This window comes from Sturnus vulgaris, chromosome 35, assembly GCF_052056855.1.
Source record: "Sturnus vulgaris isolate bStuVul1 chromosome 35, bStuVul1.hap1, whole genome shotgun sequence".
In the NCBI taxonomy this organism is placed as follows: domain Eukaryota; kingdom Metazoa; phylum Chordata; class Aves; order Passeriformes; family Sturnidae; genus Sturnus; species Sturnus vulgaris.
In genome coordinates this window covers 364843-383887 of record NC_142277.1, presented here as the reverse complement: position 1 = coordinate 383887, position 19045 = coordinate 364843, and the positions used below count along the sequence as shown (strand labels likewise).

General features: G+C 49.8%; 1 protein-coding gene across 1 annotated transcript in view; it reads right to left on the bottom strand.

Moving 5' to 3' along the window:
• Window positions 1-18937, bottom strand: part of PPP1R37 (protein phosphatase 1 regulatory subunit 37) — a 19571-nt gene extending 634 nt beyond the window's left edge. The window contains exons 1-11 of the mRNA XM_088155152.1: window positions 18429-18937; window positions 15324-15421; window positions 13279-13324; window positions 11708-11808; window positions 9586-9705; window positions 7713-7863; window positions 6966-7121; window positions 5872-5984; window positions 4088-4229; window positions 1771-1937; window positions 4-496 (exon numbers count right to left, since the gene is read on the bottom strand). Of these exons, the coding sequence (XP_088011278.1) occupies window positions 4-496; window positions 1771-1937; window positions 4088-4229; window positions 5872-5984; window positions 6966-7121; window positions 7713-7863; window positions 9586-9705; window positions 11708-11808; window positions 13279-13324; window positions 15324-15421; window positions 18429-18588 (1747 nt within the window). The 5' untranslated portion in view covers window positions 18589-18937. The remainder of the gene's footprint in view (window positions 1-3; window positions 497-1770; window positions 1938-4087; window positions 4230-5871; window positions 5985-6965; window positions 7122-7712; window positions 7864-9585; window positions 9706-11707; window positions 11809-13278; window positions 13325-15323; window positions 15422-18428) is intronic.
• Window positions 18938-19045: the final 108 nt, after the last annotated feature.

Sequence of the window (19045 nt, the reverse complement as noted above, 5' to 3'; positions counted from 1 at the left end):
TACAGCCCCAGAAATTTTCAGGAACAGCCCCAGATTTCTCGGGAACAGCCCCAGATTTCTCGGGAACAGCCCCAGATTTCTCGGGAACGTTTTCCACGCGCGTCACCACGAAGATCTTGTGGCCTCTGCCAGGGCTGGAGACGGAAATCCTGCGCTCGGCATTCCCGGAATTCCCAGAATTCCCGGAATCCACAGCCTCCCTCGAGCCCTTCCCATCCTCCTCCTCCTCCTCCTCCTCCGTGTCCGAGCTGGAATCTCCGGCCGCAGCCGCGTTCCCGTTCTCCTCGGGGGCTCGGGAAGCAATTCCGGGATCTCCCTCGGGATCTCCCTCGGGATCTCCCTCGGGATCATTCCCGGGAATTTCGGCCATGGAGGCCGAGTGCTGCAGCTGCTGCTGCTCCTTCTCCTCCTTCTCCCGGGCCAGCACGAAATTCCGTTTGCAGCCGTTCTGGATCTCGGCCAGCAGCGCCTTCTGCGTCTCCAGGAAACTTTTCACCTGCGGGGCAAAAAAATTCGGGAATGTCGGGAAAATCCCACGGAATTCTGTGGCAACCCCCTGGTGAAGGAGAGTTTTGGTAGCGCTGGCCCTTTAAGAGAGGGAGAGGGGGGATTTTGGGGTTTTTTTCCCCAAAAAAAGGTTTTGGGATTGGGAATTCCAGGGAATGGGGATTCCCAGAATTCCACAATTCCTGCTGGAATCTCCACCTCCAAAATGGGGTTTTTCCCCACTGGGGGAAAAGAGCCCCAAAAATGTGGGAATAACAGAAAAATTGGATCCTGGAGATTCCCGAAATTCCCAGAGCTGGGAATGATCCGTTACCCCAAAAAACCTCCAGGAAAAATCCAGGAAAAAAACTGGATATCCAACCTCACCTCAAACCAATCCCAAAATTCCAAAATGCCAAACCTCAGGCGCCATTTCCCACTCCGGGAACCCCCCGAAACTGCAGAAATTCCAGGAAAATTCCCAGGATTTGGGGATTTTTTGGGAAAACCCCGGGATTTTTTGGGAATGCCAGGGATTTTTTGGGGAGCCCACCACCTCCTTCTTGGGCTTGGGATCAAATCCCAAACTCCCAACACTCAAAACTCAGGCATCATTTCCACTCCGGGAACGCCCTGAAACCGTGGAAATTTCAGGAAAATTCCAGAATTTTAGGAAAATCCCAGGATTTTTTGGGAATGCCAGGAATTTTTTGGGGAGCCCACCACCTCCTTCTTGGACTCACGAACAAACCCCAAACTCCTCCAACACTCAACACCTCAGGTGCCATTTCCTGCCACGAAACCGCGGAAATTCACAGAAAATCCCAAAATTTCAGGAAAATTCCCAGAATTTCGGGATTTTTTGGGAAAACCCCCAGGATTTTTTGGGTTGCCCACCACCTCCTTCTTGGGCTCACAATCAAACCCCAAACTCCTCCAACACTCAAAACCTCAAGGTGCCATTTCCCGCTCCGGGAACGCCCCGAAACTGCGGAAATTCACAGAAAATTCCCAGAATTTCAGGAAACTCCCAGAATTTCGGGATTTTTTGGGAAAACCCCGGGATTTTTTGGGAATGCCAGGGATTTTTTGGGCAGCCCACTGCCTCCTTCTTGGACTCACAATCAAACCCCAACCCCTTGACACTCAACACCTCAGGTGCCATTTCCCACTCCGGGAACGCCCCGAAACCACGGAAATTCACAGAAAATCCCCAAAATTTCAGGAAAACTCCCAGAATTTCGGGATTTTTTGGGAATGCCAGGGATTTTTTGGGCTGCCCACCGCCTCCTTCTTGGGCTCGCGGTCCAGGTCGAGGCGCAGCAGGGAGTGGTTGACCCTGAGGGCCAGCGACAGCGCCATCAGCCCCCCCGTCTTGATGTCGTTCTCGCGCAGGTCCAGGCGCAGCAGCCGAGGGGACTCGGCCACGAACTCGGCCACGGCCACGGCCCCTGGGGAGAGAAATAAATGGGAATGGGGATGGGGTTATGGGGAAAATAAATGGGAATGGGGCCAGGATTCTGGATAAAATAAATGGAATGGGGCCAGGATTACGGGAAATATAAATGGGAATGGGGCCAGGATTACGGGGAAATATAAATGGGAATGGGGCCAGGATTACGGGGAAATATAAATGGGAATATGGGGAGGGATGAGGGGACTCGGCCACGAACTCGGCCACGGCCACGGCCCCTGGGGAGAGAAATAAATGGGAATAGGAGGATGGGATTCTGGATAAAATAAATGGGAATGGGGCCAGGATTCTGGATAAAATAAATGGGAATGGGGCCAGGATTACGGGGAAATATAAATGGGAATATGGGGAGGGATGAGGGGACTCGGCCACGGCCCCTGGGGACAGGAAAATAAACGGGAATGGGGTGGGGTTATGGGGAAAATAAATGGGAATGGGGCGGGAATTATGGGGAAAATAAATGGGAATAGGGCCAGGATATGGGGAAAATAAATGGGAATATGGGGAGGGATGAGGGGACTCGGCCACGAACTCGGCCACGGCCACGGCCCCTGGGGAGAGAAATAAATGGGAATATGAGGATGGGATTCTGGATAAAATAAATGGAATGGGGCCAGGATTATGGGGAAAATAAATGGGAATGGGGCCGGGATTACGGGAAATATAAATGGGAATGGGGCCAGGATTACGGGGAAATATAAATGGGAATGGGGCCAGGATTACGGGGAAATATAAATGGGAATATGGGGAGGGATGAGGGGACTCGGCCACGGCCCCTGGGGACAGAAAATAAACGGAATGGGGTGGGAATTCTGGGAAAATAAAGGGGAATGGGGATGAGATTATGGGAAAAAAGTCCCTGGAGTGGGGCGGGAAACAGGGAAAAATAAATGGGAATGGGATGGGATAATGGGGAAAATAAATGGGAATGGGGCCAGGATTATGGGAAAAAAACCCTGGAGTGGGGTGGGAAACAAGAAAAAAATAAATGGGAATGAGGCTGGAATTCTGGGAAAAATAAATGGGAATATGGGGAGGGACGAGGGGACTCAGCCACGGCCCCTGGGGAGAATCAAAAAAGCAGGAATGGGGTGGAATTCTGGGAAAAGTAAACAGGAATGGGGTGGAATTATTGGGAAAAAATCCTGGGTTGAGGTGGGATTCCAGGGAAGTGGGGGGAAATCCCAGGAATTGGGGATGGACAGGGGGTGTAGAGGCTCCTTGGGGGTTTGGATGGGGGGAACTGGGGAAAAAATCCAGGGAATTCAGGAATTCCGGGAAACTGGGGGAAACTGAGCGAACAGGGAAATCCAATTTCCCATCCCAACTTTCCAATATCTCCATCCAACTCTCCCAATCCATCTCTGCTTTCCCAGCCCATCCCAACTTTTCCCATCCCAAATTTCCCAAGCCCATCCAAAATTTCCCATCCCATGCCAACTTTTCCCATCCCAAATTTCCCAAGCCCACCCCAATTTTCCAAAGCCCACCCCAATTTTCCCATCCCAAATGTTCCAAGCCCACCTCAATTTTCCAACCCCATCCCACCTTTCCATCCCAACTTTCCCAAGCCCATCCCAATTTTCCATCCAAATGTCCCAAGCCCACCCCAAATTTCCCACCCAATTTTCCCATCCCAACTTTCCATCCCACCTTTCCCAGCCCATCCCACTTTCCATCCCACCTTTCCCAACCCCATCCCACCTTTCCATCCCACCTTTCCCAACCCCATCCCACCTTTCCCAACCCATCCCACCTTTCCCAACCCCATCCACCTTTCCAGCCCAATTTTCCCATCCCAACTCTCCCATCCCCATCCCAAATTTCCCATCCCACCTTTCCCAACCCCATTCCACCTTTCCATCCCAACTTTCCATCCCACCTTTCCAACCCAATTTTCCCATCCCAACTTTCCATCCCACCTTTCCCATCCCAACTTTCCATCCACCTTTCCCATCCCAACTTTCCATCCCACCTTTCCATCCCAACTTTCCATCCCACCTTTCCAACCCAATTTTCCCATCCCAACTTTCCATCCCACCTTTCCCATCCCAACTTTCCATCCCACCTCTCCCCACCCCCTCATTCCCAGGGAATTCCCGGGGGATTCCGGGGGGGCTGCCCCACCCTCGCAGGTGAGTTTGGTGCAGGCCAGCCCCAGGCGCAGCACGGAGCGGTTCCCGATCAAGCCGCTCTTCAGGTTCCGCACGCCCTCGTTGCCCAGAGCGTTGTGGCCCAGGTTCAGCGTCTCCAGGCTCTGAGTGTGGGGCTGGAACACCGGGAAAAACGGGGAAATCAGCCCGGGGAAAATGGGAAATGAGCTGGGGAAACGGGGGAAATTATCCCAGGAAAAATGGGAAATTATCCTGGGAAACGGGGAAATCAGCCAGGGGAAAATGGGGAAATCAGCCAGGGGGGAAAATGGGAAATCACCCGGGGAAATGGGGAAATTATCCCGGGAAAAATGGGAAATCAGCCAGGGGAAAACGGGGGAAATCAGCCAGGGGAAAACGGGGAAATCAGCCAGGGGAAAACGGGGAAATCAGCCAGGGGAAAACGGGGAAATCAGCCAGGGGAAAACGGGGAAATCAGCCAGGGGAAAACGGGGAAATCAGCCAGGGGAAAACGGGGAAATCAGCCAGGGAAAACGGGGAAATCAGCCAGGGGAAAACGGGGAAATCAGCCAGGGGAAAACGGGGAAATCAGCCAGGGAAAACGGGGAAATCAGCCAGGGGAAAACGGGGAAATCAGCCAGGGGAAAACGGGAAATGAGCTGGGAAACGGGGAAATCAGCCAGGGGAAAATGCGAAGTTATCCCAGGAAAAATGGGAAATGAGCCGGGGGAAAATGGGAAATGAGCTGGGGGAAAATGGGAAATTATCCTGGGGAAAACAGGGAAATTAGCCCGGGGAAAACAGGGAAATTAGCCCGGGGAAAACAGGGAAATTAGCCCGGGGAAAACAGGGAAATTAGCCGGGGAAAACAGGGAAATTAGCCCGGGGAAAACAGGGAAATTAGCCCGGGGAAAACAGGGAAATTAGCCGGGGAAAACAGGGAAATTAGCCCGGGGAAAACAGGGAAATTAGCCCGGGGAAAACAGGGAAATTAGCCCGGGGAAAACAGGGAAATTAGCCCGGGGAAAACAGGGAAATTAGCCCGGGGAAAACAGGGAAATTAGCCCGGGGAAAACAGGGAAATTAGCCCGGGGAAAACAGGGAAATTAGCCCGGGGAAAACAGGGAAATTAGCCCGGGGAAAACAGGGAAATTAGCCCGGGGAAAACAGGGAAATTAGCCCGGGGAAAACAGGGAAATTAGCCGGGGAAAACAGGGAAATTAGCCCGGGGAAAACAGGGAAATTAGCCCGGGGAAAACAGGGAAATTAGCCCGGGGAAAACAGGGAAATTAGCCCGGGGAAAACAGGGAAATTAGCCCGGGGAAAACAGGGAAATGAGCTGGGGAAAACAGGAAATTATCCGGGGGAAAATGGGAAATGAGCTGGGGGAAACGGGGAAATTATCCCGGGGAAAAACAGGGAAATCCATGCAAAATCAACAGAAATCTATGGAAAATCAACAAAAACCCATGGAAAAATCCTATGGAAAAACCAAGAAAATCCACGGAAATCTATGGAAAACCCACAGAAAACAAATGGAAAACCACGGAAAACAAATAGAAAATCAATGGAAATCCAAGCAAATTACGGAAATTCAACGAAAATCCATGGAAAAATCCAATGGAAAACCAAAGAAAATCCACGGATTTTCACAGAAACCTCCACAGAAAACCCCAGAAATTCAGGAATTAACACCAAAAAAAATTTTTTTCCCCGGACTCAGGCTCCGAAGGCCCCGGATTCCAGCCGGGAATTCTGGGAATTGCAGGAATTCCAGGGAAAAGCAGGAATTCTCACCAGGGTCATGCCCAGGTAGGCCATGCCAGCGTGGCTCAGTTGGTTGTTCCACAGCACCAGCGTCACCAGCCCCCGGCGCTGCTCCCGCAGCCCCTCGCAGATGTAGGCCAGGCCTGGGGACAAAAAATGGGGAAAAAATGGGAAAAAACGGGATCAGACAGGCCTGGAACATCCTGGGATTAGGCCAGGCCTGGAAAAGTGGGAATCAGGGATTCCCAAACCCATCCCAACAATTCCCAGCCCCATCCCATTCCCAGTCCTGTTCCTACAATCCCCAATCCCATTCCTGTTCCCAATCCTATTCCTACAATTCCCAATCCTGTTCCCACAATTCCCATTCCCAATCCTGTTCCCACAATTCCCATTCCCATCCCATTCCTGTTCCCATTCCCAATTCCCAACCCCATTCCCACAATTCCCATTCCTGTTCCCACAATTCCCAACCCCATTCCAGACCCATCCCAACCCCGTTCCCACAATTCCCATCCCCATTCCCATCTCCACAATTCCCATCATTCCCGGTGTTATCCCCGTTGTCATTCCTGCTGTGATCCCTGTGATTCCCATTGTCCCAGCTGCCATTCCCATTGTTATCCCTGTCATTCCCGCTGTCATTATTCCCGTTGTTATCCCCATTGTTCCTGCTGTCATTCCCATTGTTATCCCTGTCATTCCCGCTGTCATTATTCCCATTGTTATTCCCATTGTCCCAGCTGTCATTCCCATTGTTGTTATCCCCATTGTCCCAGCTGTCACTCCCTTCCCGCTGTCATTCCCATTGTTCCTGCTGTCATTATTCCCGATGTTATCCCAATCATTCCCGCTGTCATTCCCATTGTTATCCCCCGTCATTCCCATTGTTATCCCCCCGTCATTCCCATTGTTATCCCCCGTCATTCCCGCTGTCATTCCCACTGTTATCCCCGTCATTATTCCCGTTGTTATCCCCATTGTTCCAGCTGTCATTCCCGTTGTTATCCCCATTCTTCCCGTTGTCATTCCCATTGTTCCTGCTGTCATTATTCCCGTTGCTATCCCCATTGTTCCCGCTGTTATCCCCGTCATTCCCGCTGTCATTCCCATCGTTCCCGCACCGGAGTCGAGGATGTGGTTGTTGCGCAGGTCGAGGATCTGCAGGTTGCCGTTGAACTTGAGCAGGTTCCCGAGCTGGGCCGAGTCCTGCAGCCCGTTGAGTTTGTTATCGGCCAGGTACAGCTCCCGCAGCGTCACGTTCATCTTCAGAGCCGTGGCTGCAACGGGAAAACCGGGAATAACCACGGGAAACCGGGAATAACCACGGGAAACCGGGAATAACCACGGGAATGAGACCGGGAATAACCGGGAACAACCACGGGGAAACCGGGAATAACCGCGGGAATAACCACGGGAATAACCACAGGGAACAGCCATGGGGAAATGGGGACGGGGCCAGGTACAGCTCCCGCAGCGTCACGTTCATCTTCAGAGCCGTGGCTGCAACGGGAAAACCGGGAATGGGACCGGGAATAACCACAGGGAAACCGGGAATAACCGCGGGAAAAACGGGAATGGGACCGGGAATAACCGCGGGGAAACAGGGACGGGGCCAGGTACAGCTCCCGCAGCGTCACGTTCATCTTCAGAGCCGTGGCTGCAACGGGAAGACCGGGAATGTGGGAATGGGAATAACCGGGAATAATCACGGGAATAACCACCGGCTCCAGGATTTGGGAATTTTGGGGTCTGACCGAGCAGCATGAGGGGTCTCCCGGACAGGGAGGTGTTCTCCAGGTGTTCCCCAGGTGTTCTCCCGCCCCCCACACCTCCAGGATTTGGGAATTTGGGGAATTTTGGGGTCTGACCGAGCAGCATGAGGGGTCTCCCGGACAGGGAGGTGTTCTCCAGGTGCAGAACCACGAGGCTGCTGCTGATCCTCAGAGCCCGAGCCACGAACGGCGCCGAGTGGTCCAGGAGGGGCGTGCCACGGGCATCCAGGTACTGCAGGCAGCTGGTCTGGGGAAAAAACGGGATTTGGGAATGGGAAAGGGCCTGGGATCCATCCCAAACCCATCCAGGGACTGCAGGCAGCTGGTCTGGGGAAAAAAACGGGATTTGGGAATGGGACAGGGATCCAGAGAGACCCCAAACCCCAAAATCTGGGATTTGGGAATGGGAAAGGGATCCAGAGAGACCCCAAACCCCAAAATCCGGGATTTGGGAATGGGACAGGGATCCAGAGAGACCCCAGACCCCAAAATCTGGGATTTGGGAATGGGAGAGGGACTGGAAGGAAAAAAATCTGGGATTTGGGAATTCTGGAGCTGGGAACAGATCCAGGAGCACAACTCACCAAACAATTCCCCAACTCCCAAAAAAATCCCCAAAGAATTCTCCAAAGAATTCTCCAAAAAACTCCCCAAAAATTCCCCAACAATCCCCAAACAGCTCCCCAAAAATTCCCCAACTCCCCAAAAAAATTCCCAAAGAATTCTCCAAAAATTCCCCAACAATTCCCAAAAAATTCCCCAAGAATTCTCCAAAAATTCCCCAACTCCCAAAAAAATTCCCAAAGAACTCCCAAACAATCCTGAAACAATTCCCACAGAACTCTACAAAAACTCCACAACAATTCCTAAACAATTCCCCCAAAAAATCCCAAGATATTCCCTCCAAAATTCCCCAAAAAACTTCCCCAGGAATTCCAACCCCTCTGGAATTCTGAGCCCTGGGAGTGCCCGAAGGGAAATGAGGGGGATGGGAAAGAATGGGGAGGAAACCCCGGGATAATAAATGGGATAATTGGGTTAATTAGGTTAATTGGGATAATTGGGTTAATTGGGATAATTGCCATCATTATCTCTTTGTTGGGATAATTAACTCTTTGCTGGGAATAATTATCCCGGGAAAGGCTTTTCCAAGTTTTTTTATTGGGATAATTAACATTTTTTTGGGGATAATCTGTTTTTTTGGGGGATAATTAACTTTTTTTTTTAAAGTTTTTTCGGGAATTCTGGGAATTTTTTCTTCCTCATCATCATGTGCAGGCTCCCACCCTGAGCCATCCCAGGCCATGAAAACCCTCGGGAATTTCAGGGAATTTTGGGGATTTCAGGAATTTCAGGGAATCCCAGGAATGATTCCCAGGAATTTTTAGGGAATTTTTTGGGAATATTTTGGGAATTGTGGGAGCCTCACCTCCCTCATCACCCTGAGCCATCCCAGGCCATGAAAACCCTTGGGAACCCCGGGGAATTTCAGGGAATTTCGGGGATTTTGGAACCCCAGGAATTTCAGGGAATCCTGGGAATGATTCCCAGGAATTTTAGGGAATTTTTTGGGAATATTTTGGGAATTGTGGGAGCCTCACTTTCCTCATCACCCTGAGCCATCCCAGCCCATGGAAACCCTCGGGAACCCCGGGGAACTTTGGGGAATTTCGGGGATTTTGGAACCCCAGGAAATCCCAGGAATTTCAGGGAATCCTAGGAATGATCCCCAGGGATTTGAGGGATTTTTTGGGAATATTTTGGGAATTGTGGTACCCTCACCTTCCTCATCACCCTGAGCCATCCCAGCCCATGGAAACCCCGGGGAATTTGGGGGAATTTGGGGGAATTTGAGGGAATTTTGGAACCGCAGGAATTTCAGGGAATCCCGGCAACGATTCCCAGGGTTTTTTTTGGGGGGGGATTTTTTTTTTTTTTGGGAATTTTAAATCTTTTTGGGAATCCTCACCTTCCTCATCATGTGAGCAGCTGCCTGCCAGCCCCGTGCCCCCAGGTGTTTGTTGGAGCTGATGTTGAGGTGCGTGGCCGACTCGTAGTACTCGATCATGTCAAAGAGCGCCGACGCCCCCTGCGAACAAACACGGCCCTGCTCGGGGATCCGGGGGATCAGGGGGATCTGGGGGGATCTGGGGGGATCTGGGGGTTCCACAGGGATCTGGGGGATCTGGGGGATCCGGGGGGATCAGGGGATTCCAGAGGGATCTGGGGATTCCACAGGGATCAGGGGGATCTGGGGGATCCGGGGGGATCAGGGGATTCCAGAGGGATCTGGGGGTTCCAGAGGGATCAGGGGGATCCATGGGATCTGGGGGATCTGGGGGTTCCAGGGGGATCTGGGGGGATTCAGAGAGATCTGGGGGGATCTGGGGGATCCAGGGGGATCTGGGGGGATTCAGAGAGATCTGGGGGGATCTGGGGGATCCAGGGGGATCTGGGGGGATTCAGAGAGATCTGGGGGGATCTGGGGGGTTCCAGAGGGATCTGGGGGTTCCAGGGGAATCCACAGGGATCTGGGGGATCAGGGGGTTCCACAGGGATCTGGGGGATCCAGGGGGATCTGGGGGATCCAGGGGGATCTGGGGGGATTCAGAGAGATCTGGGGGGATCTGGGGGTTCCAGAGGGATCTCGGGGTTCCAGGGGGATCTGGGAATTCCAGGGGGATTGAGAGGGATCAGGGGATTCCAGAGGGATCCAGGGGGATCAGGGGATTCCAGAGGGATCAGGGGATTCCATGGGAATCTGGAAATTCCTGGGATCAGGGGATTCCAGAGGGATCAGGGGATTCCAGGTGGATCCAGAGGGATCAGGGAAATTCCAGGGGGATCTGGGAATTCCAGGTGGATCCAGAGGGATCTGGGAAATTCCAGGGGGATCTGGGAATTCCAGAGGGATCCAGGGGGATCTGGGGATTCCATGGGAATCTGGGAGTTCCACAGGGATCAGGGAATTCCAGAGGGATCAGGGATGGAGAGAAATCAGGGGAAATCATGGGGAAAAAAAATCCAGGAAAATCACAATAAAATCCTGGGAAAACCCTAGGAAAATCCTGGAAAAACCTTGGGAAAATGATGGGAGAAATCCTGGGAAAAATCTCAGAGAAACCCTGGGAAAAGCCAGGAAAAACCTCAGGAAAACCCTGGAAAAATCCTGGGAAATCCTGGAGACACTCAAGAAAAACCCTGGAAAAATGCCAGGAAAATGCCACAGAAACTTCAGGAAAATCCTGGAAAAACCCTGGAAAAAAATTCCAGAAAAATCTGGAAAAAATACCTGGGAAAAAACCAATAAAATCTTGGAAAAATCCTGGGGAAAAAAAAAAGTGGAAAGCTCCAATAAAATCCCAGGAAAAAAATAAAAAAGGAAAAATTCCAGAAAAATCCTGGAGAAATCCCAGAAAACCTCTGGAAAAACCCCAGGAAAATTCCAGGAAAATTCCTGGGAAAATTTCAGAGAAATCCTGGACAAACCCCCCTAAAAATCCCAGAAAAACCCTGGAAAAAAAACTTGGAAAAACCCTGGGAAAATCCCAGGAAACTCCTCAGGTTCTGCTTTGGGAATGATTTGTGTGATCCCAGCTGGGGCTGGAGTGAAAAAAAAAAATCAAAATTTGGGCATAGGGAAAAAAAATAAAATAAAATTGGGAATTTTTGGGGGAATGAGAGATTTTTTGGGATTTAGGGAGCATTTTGTGGAAAAATAAAAAAAAAAAAAATCCATTTTAAATCTTGACAAAACCAAAATCTTATTCCCAAAATTCCCATTTTCAAATCCACGTGGAGCTTCCCATGGGATGGGATGGGTGGAAAAATTGGGAATTTCACCCCCAGCTTCAAAAAAAAAAAAAAAAAAAAAAAAATCTTCTGGAAATTTCTGAAATTCCCCCCCCCCAAAAAAATTCCCATTGGAGCATCTCAAGCTTTGCAGGAAAGAGGAGGGGGGAAAAAAAACGAGGGGGGAAAATCCAGAAAAAAACGAAAATTTGGGATGGGCCTGACAGGGAATTCTGGGAAATTGCTGAAAATTCCACTGAAAAATTCAGAATTGCAGGAATTTCTGGGAATTGACTCACATCCTCATCCAGGCTGGTCTGCTCCAGGTCCAGCAGTTTGAACTGGAGCCGTTTGAAAATCTCCTCCATGGCCTCGCAGGAGCGGTAATCCAGCTTTTCCCCTGGGAAAAAAAACCAGGAATGGGCACGGGAAAAGGGGGAAAAGGGGCTGGGATTGAGGGGGGATTCAGGGGGGATCCGTGGGGGATTTGTGGGGGATTTGTGGGGGATTTGTGGGGAATTTATGGGGAATTTATGGGGGATTTGTGGGGAATTTATGGGGAATTTATGGGGGATTTGTGGGGAATTTGTGGGGAATTCGTGGGGAATTTATGGGGAATTCATGGGGGATTCATGGGGAATTTATGGGGAATTCATGGGGAATTTGTGGGGAATTTGAGGGGAATTCATGGGGAATTTGTGGGGAATTTGTGGGGAATTTATGGGGAATTTATGGGGAATTTGTGGGGAATTTGTGGGGGATTTATGGGGAATTTATGGGGAATTCGTGGGGAATTTATGGGGAATTCGTGGGGAATTCGTGGGGGATTTATGGGGAATTTGTGGGGAATTTATGGGGAATTTATGGGGAATCTATGGGGGATTAATGGGGAATTTGTGGGGGATTTATGGGGAATTTATGGGGAATTCCTTAGAAAATTCCTGGGAAATTTCTGAGGAAATCCCAAGAAATTTCTGAGAAAATCCCAATAAATTCCTGAGATGCTCCTGAAATATTCCTGGATTATTCCTAAAAAATTCCTGAACAATTCTTGAGAAATTCCCAATAAATTTTTGAGGAATTCCTGAGAAAATCCCTGAGAAATTCCTGGGAAGTTCCTGGGAAATTTTTGAGAAATTCCTGAGAAACTTCCAAGAAATTCCTGAAAAAATTCCTGAGGAATTCCCAGCTCGGATCTGGGAATGTTCCCCAAAATTTCCCAGCTGGGAATTCCCTGGGGAAGAGGGAAACCAAAAGGGGCTGGAAAAGGGATGGAAAAAAAAAAAAAAACTGGAAAAAAGCTGGAAAAGGGCTGGGGGAAAAGGTGGAAAAGGGATGGAAAAAAATGGGGAAAAAGCTGGAAAAAATGAAAAAAAAACCTGGAAAAGGGATAGAAAAAAGCTGGGAAAAAGCTGGAAAAAAAGGTGGAAAAGGAAAGGGAAAAAGGTGGGAAAAAGGTGGAAAAGGGCTGGAAAAAAGGTGGAAAAGGGATGGAAAAAGTCTGGAAAAAAGCTGGGAAAATAAACTAGGAAAGGGATGGAAAAGGGGCTGGAAAAAAAGTGGAAAAGGAAAGGAAAAAAGGTGGGAAAAAGGTGGAAAAGGGCTGGAAAAAAGCTGGGAAAATAAACTAGGAAAGGGATGGAGAAGGGGCTGGAAAAAAAGTGGAAAAAAGGCAGAAAAGGGATGGAAAAAGTCTGGAAAAAAGTGGAAAAAAACTGGGAAAATAAATAGGAAAGGGATGGAAAAGAGGGTGGAAAAAAAGCTGGAAAAGGAAAGGGAAAAAGTTGGAAAAAAGGTGGAAAAGGAATGGAAAAAAAGGTGGAAAAAAGGAGGAAAAAAAGGAGGAAAAAAAGGAGGAAAAGGAACTCACCCTTGAGATCCAGGCAGTCGATCCTGGGAGCCAGATCTGTAAATTCCTGGAAAAAAAACAAAAAAACCCCAAAAAATTAAAATTGGGAATTTTCCCAACTTGGGGAAAAAGGAATTGAAGGGAAAAAAAATGGGAAAAGCTTCCTCCCCCCCCCCCACAAAAAAAAATGAAATTTGGGAATTCTCAGGCTGGAAATGGAGGGTGGGGAATTCCTGGAATTCTTGGAGTAAAAAGGGAAAAAGAGGGAAAAGGGGATGAGAAAATTTGGGATTTTTGGGGAGGGGAAAATCCCAGAATTGCCAAAATTTGGGAAAAGATTTGGAAAGGGAAAACTGGGAATTAGTCCAGGGGAAAAATCCCATGGAAAAGCCAACCCTGGATGGGATAAAACCAGGATTGATCCCAAATTCTGCTCCTTGCTTTCCACGGAAAGGCAGAAAAATGGGAATTTTTTGGGGGAGAAGAAATCCCATAAAAAGACTTTCTGAGGGGAAAAATTGGGAATTTTTCCATGGAAAACACAACCCTGGACTGGGATTGATCCCAAATTCTGTTTTGCCAGGAAAGGCAGGAAAAAAAAAAAGGGATTTTTTTGGGCTGGAAGCACAGAAAAATGGGATTTTTTTTGGATTGGAAATGCAGAAAACAGGGATTATTTGGGGCTGAAAATGCAAAAAAAAAGGGATTTTTTGGGCTGGAAATGCAAAAAAATGGGATTTTTTTGGGCTGGAAATGCAGAAAAAATGAGATTTTTTTTGGTTGGAAATGCAGAAAAAATGGGATTTTTGGGGGGCTGGAAGCACAGAAAAAAGGGATTTTTTTGGGCTGGAAGCACATAAAAAAGGGATTTTTTGGGGGCTGGAAATGCAGAGAAAATGGGATTTTTTGGGGGGCTGGAAATGCAGAAAAAACGGGATTTTTCTGGGTTGGAAATGCAGAAAAATGGAATTTTTTTGGGTTGGAAGGGCAGAAAAAATGGGATTTTTTTGGTTGGAAATGCAGAAAAAATGGGATTTTTGGGGGGCTGGAAGCACAGAAAAAAGGGATTTTTTTGGGGCTGAAAATGCAGAGAAAATGGGATTTTTGGGGGCTGGAAATGCAGAAAAAATGGGATTTTCTGGGTTGGAAATGCAGAAAAATGGGATTTTTTTGGGTTGGAAGTGCAAAATAAATGGGATTTTTTGGGGGCTGGAAGCACAGAAAAATGGGATTTTTTTGGGCTGGAAATGCAGAAAAAATGGGATTTTTTGGGGCTGGAAGCACAGAAAAAATAGGATTTTTTTGGGTTTGAAATGCAGAAAAAATGAGATTTTTTTGGGTTGGAAATGCAGAAAAAATGGGATTTTCGGGGGGCTGGAAGCACAGAAAAAAGGGATTTTTTTGGGGCTGAAAATGCAGAGAAAATGGGATTTTTTGGGGCTGGAAGCACAGAAAAATAGGATTTTTTGGGGTTTGAAAGGCAGAAAAAATGAGATTTTTTTGGTTGGAAATGCAGAAAAAATGGGATTTTTGGGGGGCTGGAAGCACAGAAAAAAGGGATTTTTTTGGGCTGGAAGCACATAAAAAAGGGATTTTTGGGGGGCTGAAAATGCAGAGAAAATGGGATTTTTCTGGGTTGGAAGCACAGAAAAATGGGATTTTTTTGGGTTGGAAGGGCAGAAAAATAGGATTTTTTTGGTTGGAAATGCAGAATAAATGGGATTTTTTGGGGGCTGAAAGCACAGAAAAATGGGATTTTTTTGGGCTGGAAGGGCAGAAAAATGAGATTTTTTTGGGCTGGAAATGCCGAAAAAGTGGGGGTTTTTTTTGGTTTGGAAATGCAGAAAAATGGGGTTTTTTGGGGGCTGGAAATGCAGAATAAATGGGATTTTTTGGGGGCTGGAAGCACAGAAAAATGGGATTTTTTTTTTGACTGGAAGAGCAGAAAAAACGGGATTTTTTTGGGCTGAAAGCACAGAAAAATGAGATTTTTTTGGGCTGGAAGCACAGAAAAAAGGGATTTTTTTGGGGGGGAATGGTGGGGTTTTGGGAACTCTGGGAATTACCTGGATCTGCTTCAGGAGTTTGGGGATCTGGCGGCAGTTGAGCTTCTGGCAGGCCTGGCGGTAAGCGGCCACCACCTCCTCCACTGTCACATTCTGGGCTGGAAAATCGGGAAAAAATTCCAGGATCAGGCAGGAAAAAGGGGTGGGAGAGGGAGGGAAAAATGGGGGGGGGAAAGAGTGGGGAAAAGGTGGGAAAAAGGGGAAAAAATGATTTGAAAATGGTGGGAAAAGGGGGAAAATGGGATAAAAAAAAGTGAAAAAAATGATTGGAAAAGGTGGGGGAAAAGGGGAAAAAATGATGGGAAAAGGGTGGGAAAAGGGAGAAAATGGGATTAAAAAAAAGTGAAAAAAATGATTGGAAAAGGGTGGGAAAAGGGAAAAAAGTGATGGAAAAAAGGGATGGGAAAAAAGGGAAAAAATTATTGGAAAATGGGTGGGAAAAGGGAAAAAAGGGATGGGAAAAGGGTGGAAAAAATGATTGAAAAGGGTGGGAAAAGGGGAAAAAAATATTGGAAAAGGGTGGGAAAAGGGAAAAAATGGGATAAAAAAAGTGAAAAAAACGATTGAAAAAGGGTGGGAAAAAGGAAAAAAAAAGATTGGAAAAGGGAAAAAGAAGATGGAAAAGGGGTGGGAAGAGATGGGGAAAAAAACTGGAAAAGGGGTTGGAAAATGGGGGAAAAGGGTGGAAAAAAGGGAAAAAAATGATTGAAAAAGTGTGGGAAGAGCTGGGAAAAAAATGGAAAAGGGGTGGGAAAATGGGTGGGAAAAGGGAAAAATATGGGATGGAAAAGGTGGAAAAACGGAGGGGAAAAAAGGGTGGGGAAAATGAAAATAAAAAGGTGGGAAAAGGGCAGGGAAAGGGAGGAAAAAATGGGATGGGAAATGGGTAGAAAAGGGGTGAAAAAAAGAGAAAAAATGGGATGGAAAATGGGTCAGAAAAGGGAAAAAATGGGGTGGGAAAGGGATGAAAAAATGAGGGAAAAAGGAGGGGAAAAGGGGGAAAAAAAAGGATGGAAAAGGGAATTTTGGGAGCTTTTGGGAAGTGAAGAAATCAAGAGATTTTTCCTTTTTCTGGGATTTATCCCACCTCCACTTGATCTGGGATTTTGGGATCCCACCACCCAAAATTCCGGGATTTTTTTTTTTGGGGGGGGGGGGGGGGAAAGCTGCTGGGAAAAGGTCGGGAATGTGAGGCTGGAATTGGATCCTGAAATGGATCCCAATTAAAGTCAGCAATAATTAATGAATTTCGTGAGGGTTCACAGGATGAAATCCGAGCTGCAGCTGCAGGGGGAGGGGGGAGCAGCAAGTGGAGGAAAAAGTGGGAAAAAATTCCCAAAAAAATCCTGCTGGGATCCCAAAATTCCTGCTTGGATCCTAAAAAATCCTCTTGAGATCCCAAAAATTCCTGCCTGGATCCCAAAAATTCCTGCTTGAATCCCAAAAATCCTGTTGGGATCCCAAAAATCCTGTTGAAATCCCAAAAAATCCTGTTTTGGGGCTATTTTTGGAAGCGTTTTGGGGGGTATTTTAAAGGAATTTTTGGGCCTGTTTTGGGCTGATTTCCACCAATTTTGGGGCTGTTTTCTGGGCATTTTTGGGGTGGTTTTGGGGGCTTTTTTTGGCCATTTTTGGGGCATTTTAGGGCTGTTTTTGGGGCTGTTCTCTGGATGTTTTCAGGCCGGTTTTGAGGTGTTTTCAGAGCGTTTTCAGGCTGGTTTCAGGGCGGTTTTTGGGGTGATTTGAGGGGATTTTGGGGTTGTTTCCAGGCCAGTTTTTGGAGACATTTCCACTTTGCTTTCAGGCCGTGTTTCAGGCTGGTTTTGGGGTATTATTTGGGACAGTTTTCAAGCTGGTTCTTAGGGAATTATCTGGGACTCTTTTCAGACGATTTTTTAGGCTGTTTTCAGGCTGGGTTTGGGTATTACCCGGGACTGGTTTCGGGCTGATTTTGGGGTGGTTTTTGGATATTACCCGGGACTGTTTTTGGGGTAGTTCTGAGGTATTATCCGGGATGGTTTTGGGGCTGTTTTCAGGCTGGTTTTGGTATTACCCGGGACTGGTTTGGGACTATTTTCGGGACTGTTTTGGGGCCATTTTCGGGATTGATTTGGGGCTATTTTCGGGACTGTTTTTAGGCTGTTTTCAGGCTGGTTTTGGGTATTACCTGGGACTGTTTGGGGCTGTTTTCAGGCCGGGTTTTGGCGCATTCTGGGGCTGTTTCCAGGCTGGTTCCAAGCTCCCCGCTTCACATCCCTCAGCCGCCTTTCCCCGGTCCCCGCTGTCCCCTCACGGTTCCCCCGGTCCCCTCTGTCCTCCCCCGGTCCCCTCACGGTCTCCCCTGTCCCCTCATGATCCCCTCACGGTTCCCCCGGTCCCCGCTGTCCCCTCATGATCCCCTCACGGTTCCCTTTCCCGTCCCGGTCCCCTCACGGTCTCCCCTGTCCCCTCATGATCCCCTCACGGTCCCCTCATGGTTCCCCCGGTCCTCTCTGTCCTCCCCCCGGTCCCCTCTGTCCCCTCACGGTCCCGCTGGCCCCTCATGGTTCCGTCTCACCCCTCACGATCCCCTCACGATCCCCTCTGTCCCCTCAGGGTCCCCTCATGGTTCCTCTGTCCCCTCATGGTTCCTCTGTCCCCTCAGGATCCCCTCACGGTTTCTCTCCCCACTCACGATCCCCTCTGTCCCCTCCCGGTCCCCTCTGTGGCCTCACGGTTCCTCTCCCCCCCTCACGATCCCCTCTGGGTCCCCTCTGTCCCCTCAGGGTCCCCTCACGGTTTCTCTCCCCCCCTCACGATCCCCTCTGTCCCCTCCCGGTCCCCGCTGTCGCCTCACGGTTCCTCTCTCCCCTCACGATCCCTCACGGTTCCTCTCCCCCCCTCACGATCCCCTCTGGGTCCCCTCTGTCCCCTCAGGGTCCCCTCATGGTTCCTCTGTCCCCTCCCGGTCCCCTCTGTCCCCTCACGGTTCCTCTGTCCCCTCAGTGTCCCCTCTGTGGCCTCACGGTTCCTCTCTCCCCTCACGATCCCTCACAGTTCCTCTCCCCCCCTCACGATCCCCTCTGTCCCCTCCCGGTTCCCTCCCGGTTCCCGCTGTCCCCTCACCGTGTCTCCAGGGATCCTTGGGCTCCACAGCCCCGGACACGATGTCCTCGTCCGAGGGGAACGTGACCCGCTTGGCCCCGGGCCTCCCCCGCCCGTCCCCCGGGGAGGCCTCGGCGGCCGCCGGGGCCGCGTCCCCCGCCGCGGCCTCGGCCTCGTCCATGGCGGAGCTCTCGGTGCCTCAGGGCATCGCCCGGAGCCTCGGGGGCCGCCCCGCAGCGAGGGAGGCCCCGGCACCGGGAGCGGCACCGGGAGCGGCACCGGGAGCGGCACCGAGCGGAGCCGGAGCCGCCGCCGCCGCCGCAACGGCCCCGCCGCGCCACGGCCGCAACGGCCGCACTTTCGCCACGGCAGAGAGGGGAGATCCGGCAGCGATCGCGACACACCGGGAAAAATCCGTGAGGGGCGGGGATGGAAGGGAACGGGGAAAAGGAGAAGGGAAGGCGGAGAAGGGACGGGGAAGCGGAGGAGGAGGAGGCGCCGCGCGGGGCCCGGCGGCCGTGGCGAATCTGCGGCGGCGAATCTGCGGCGGGGTTAGGGGCGGCAGATTCGGCACGGCCGGGAAAATTTGGGGGAAATCGGGGAAAAATTGGGAAAAGGGAGAGGGGGGAGAGGGAAAA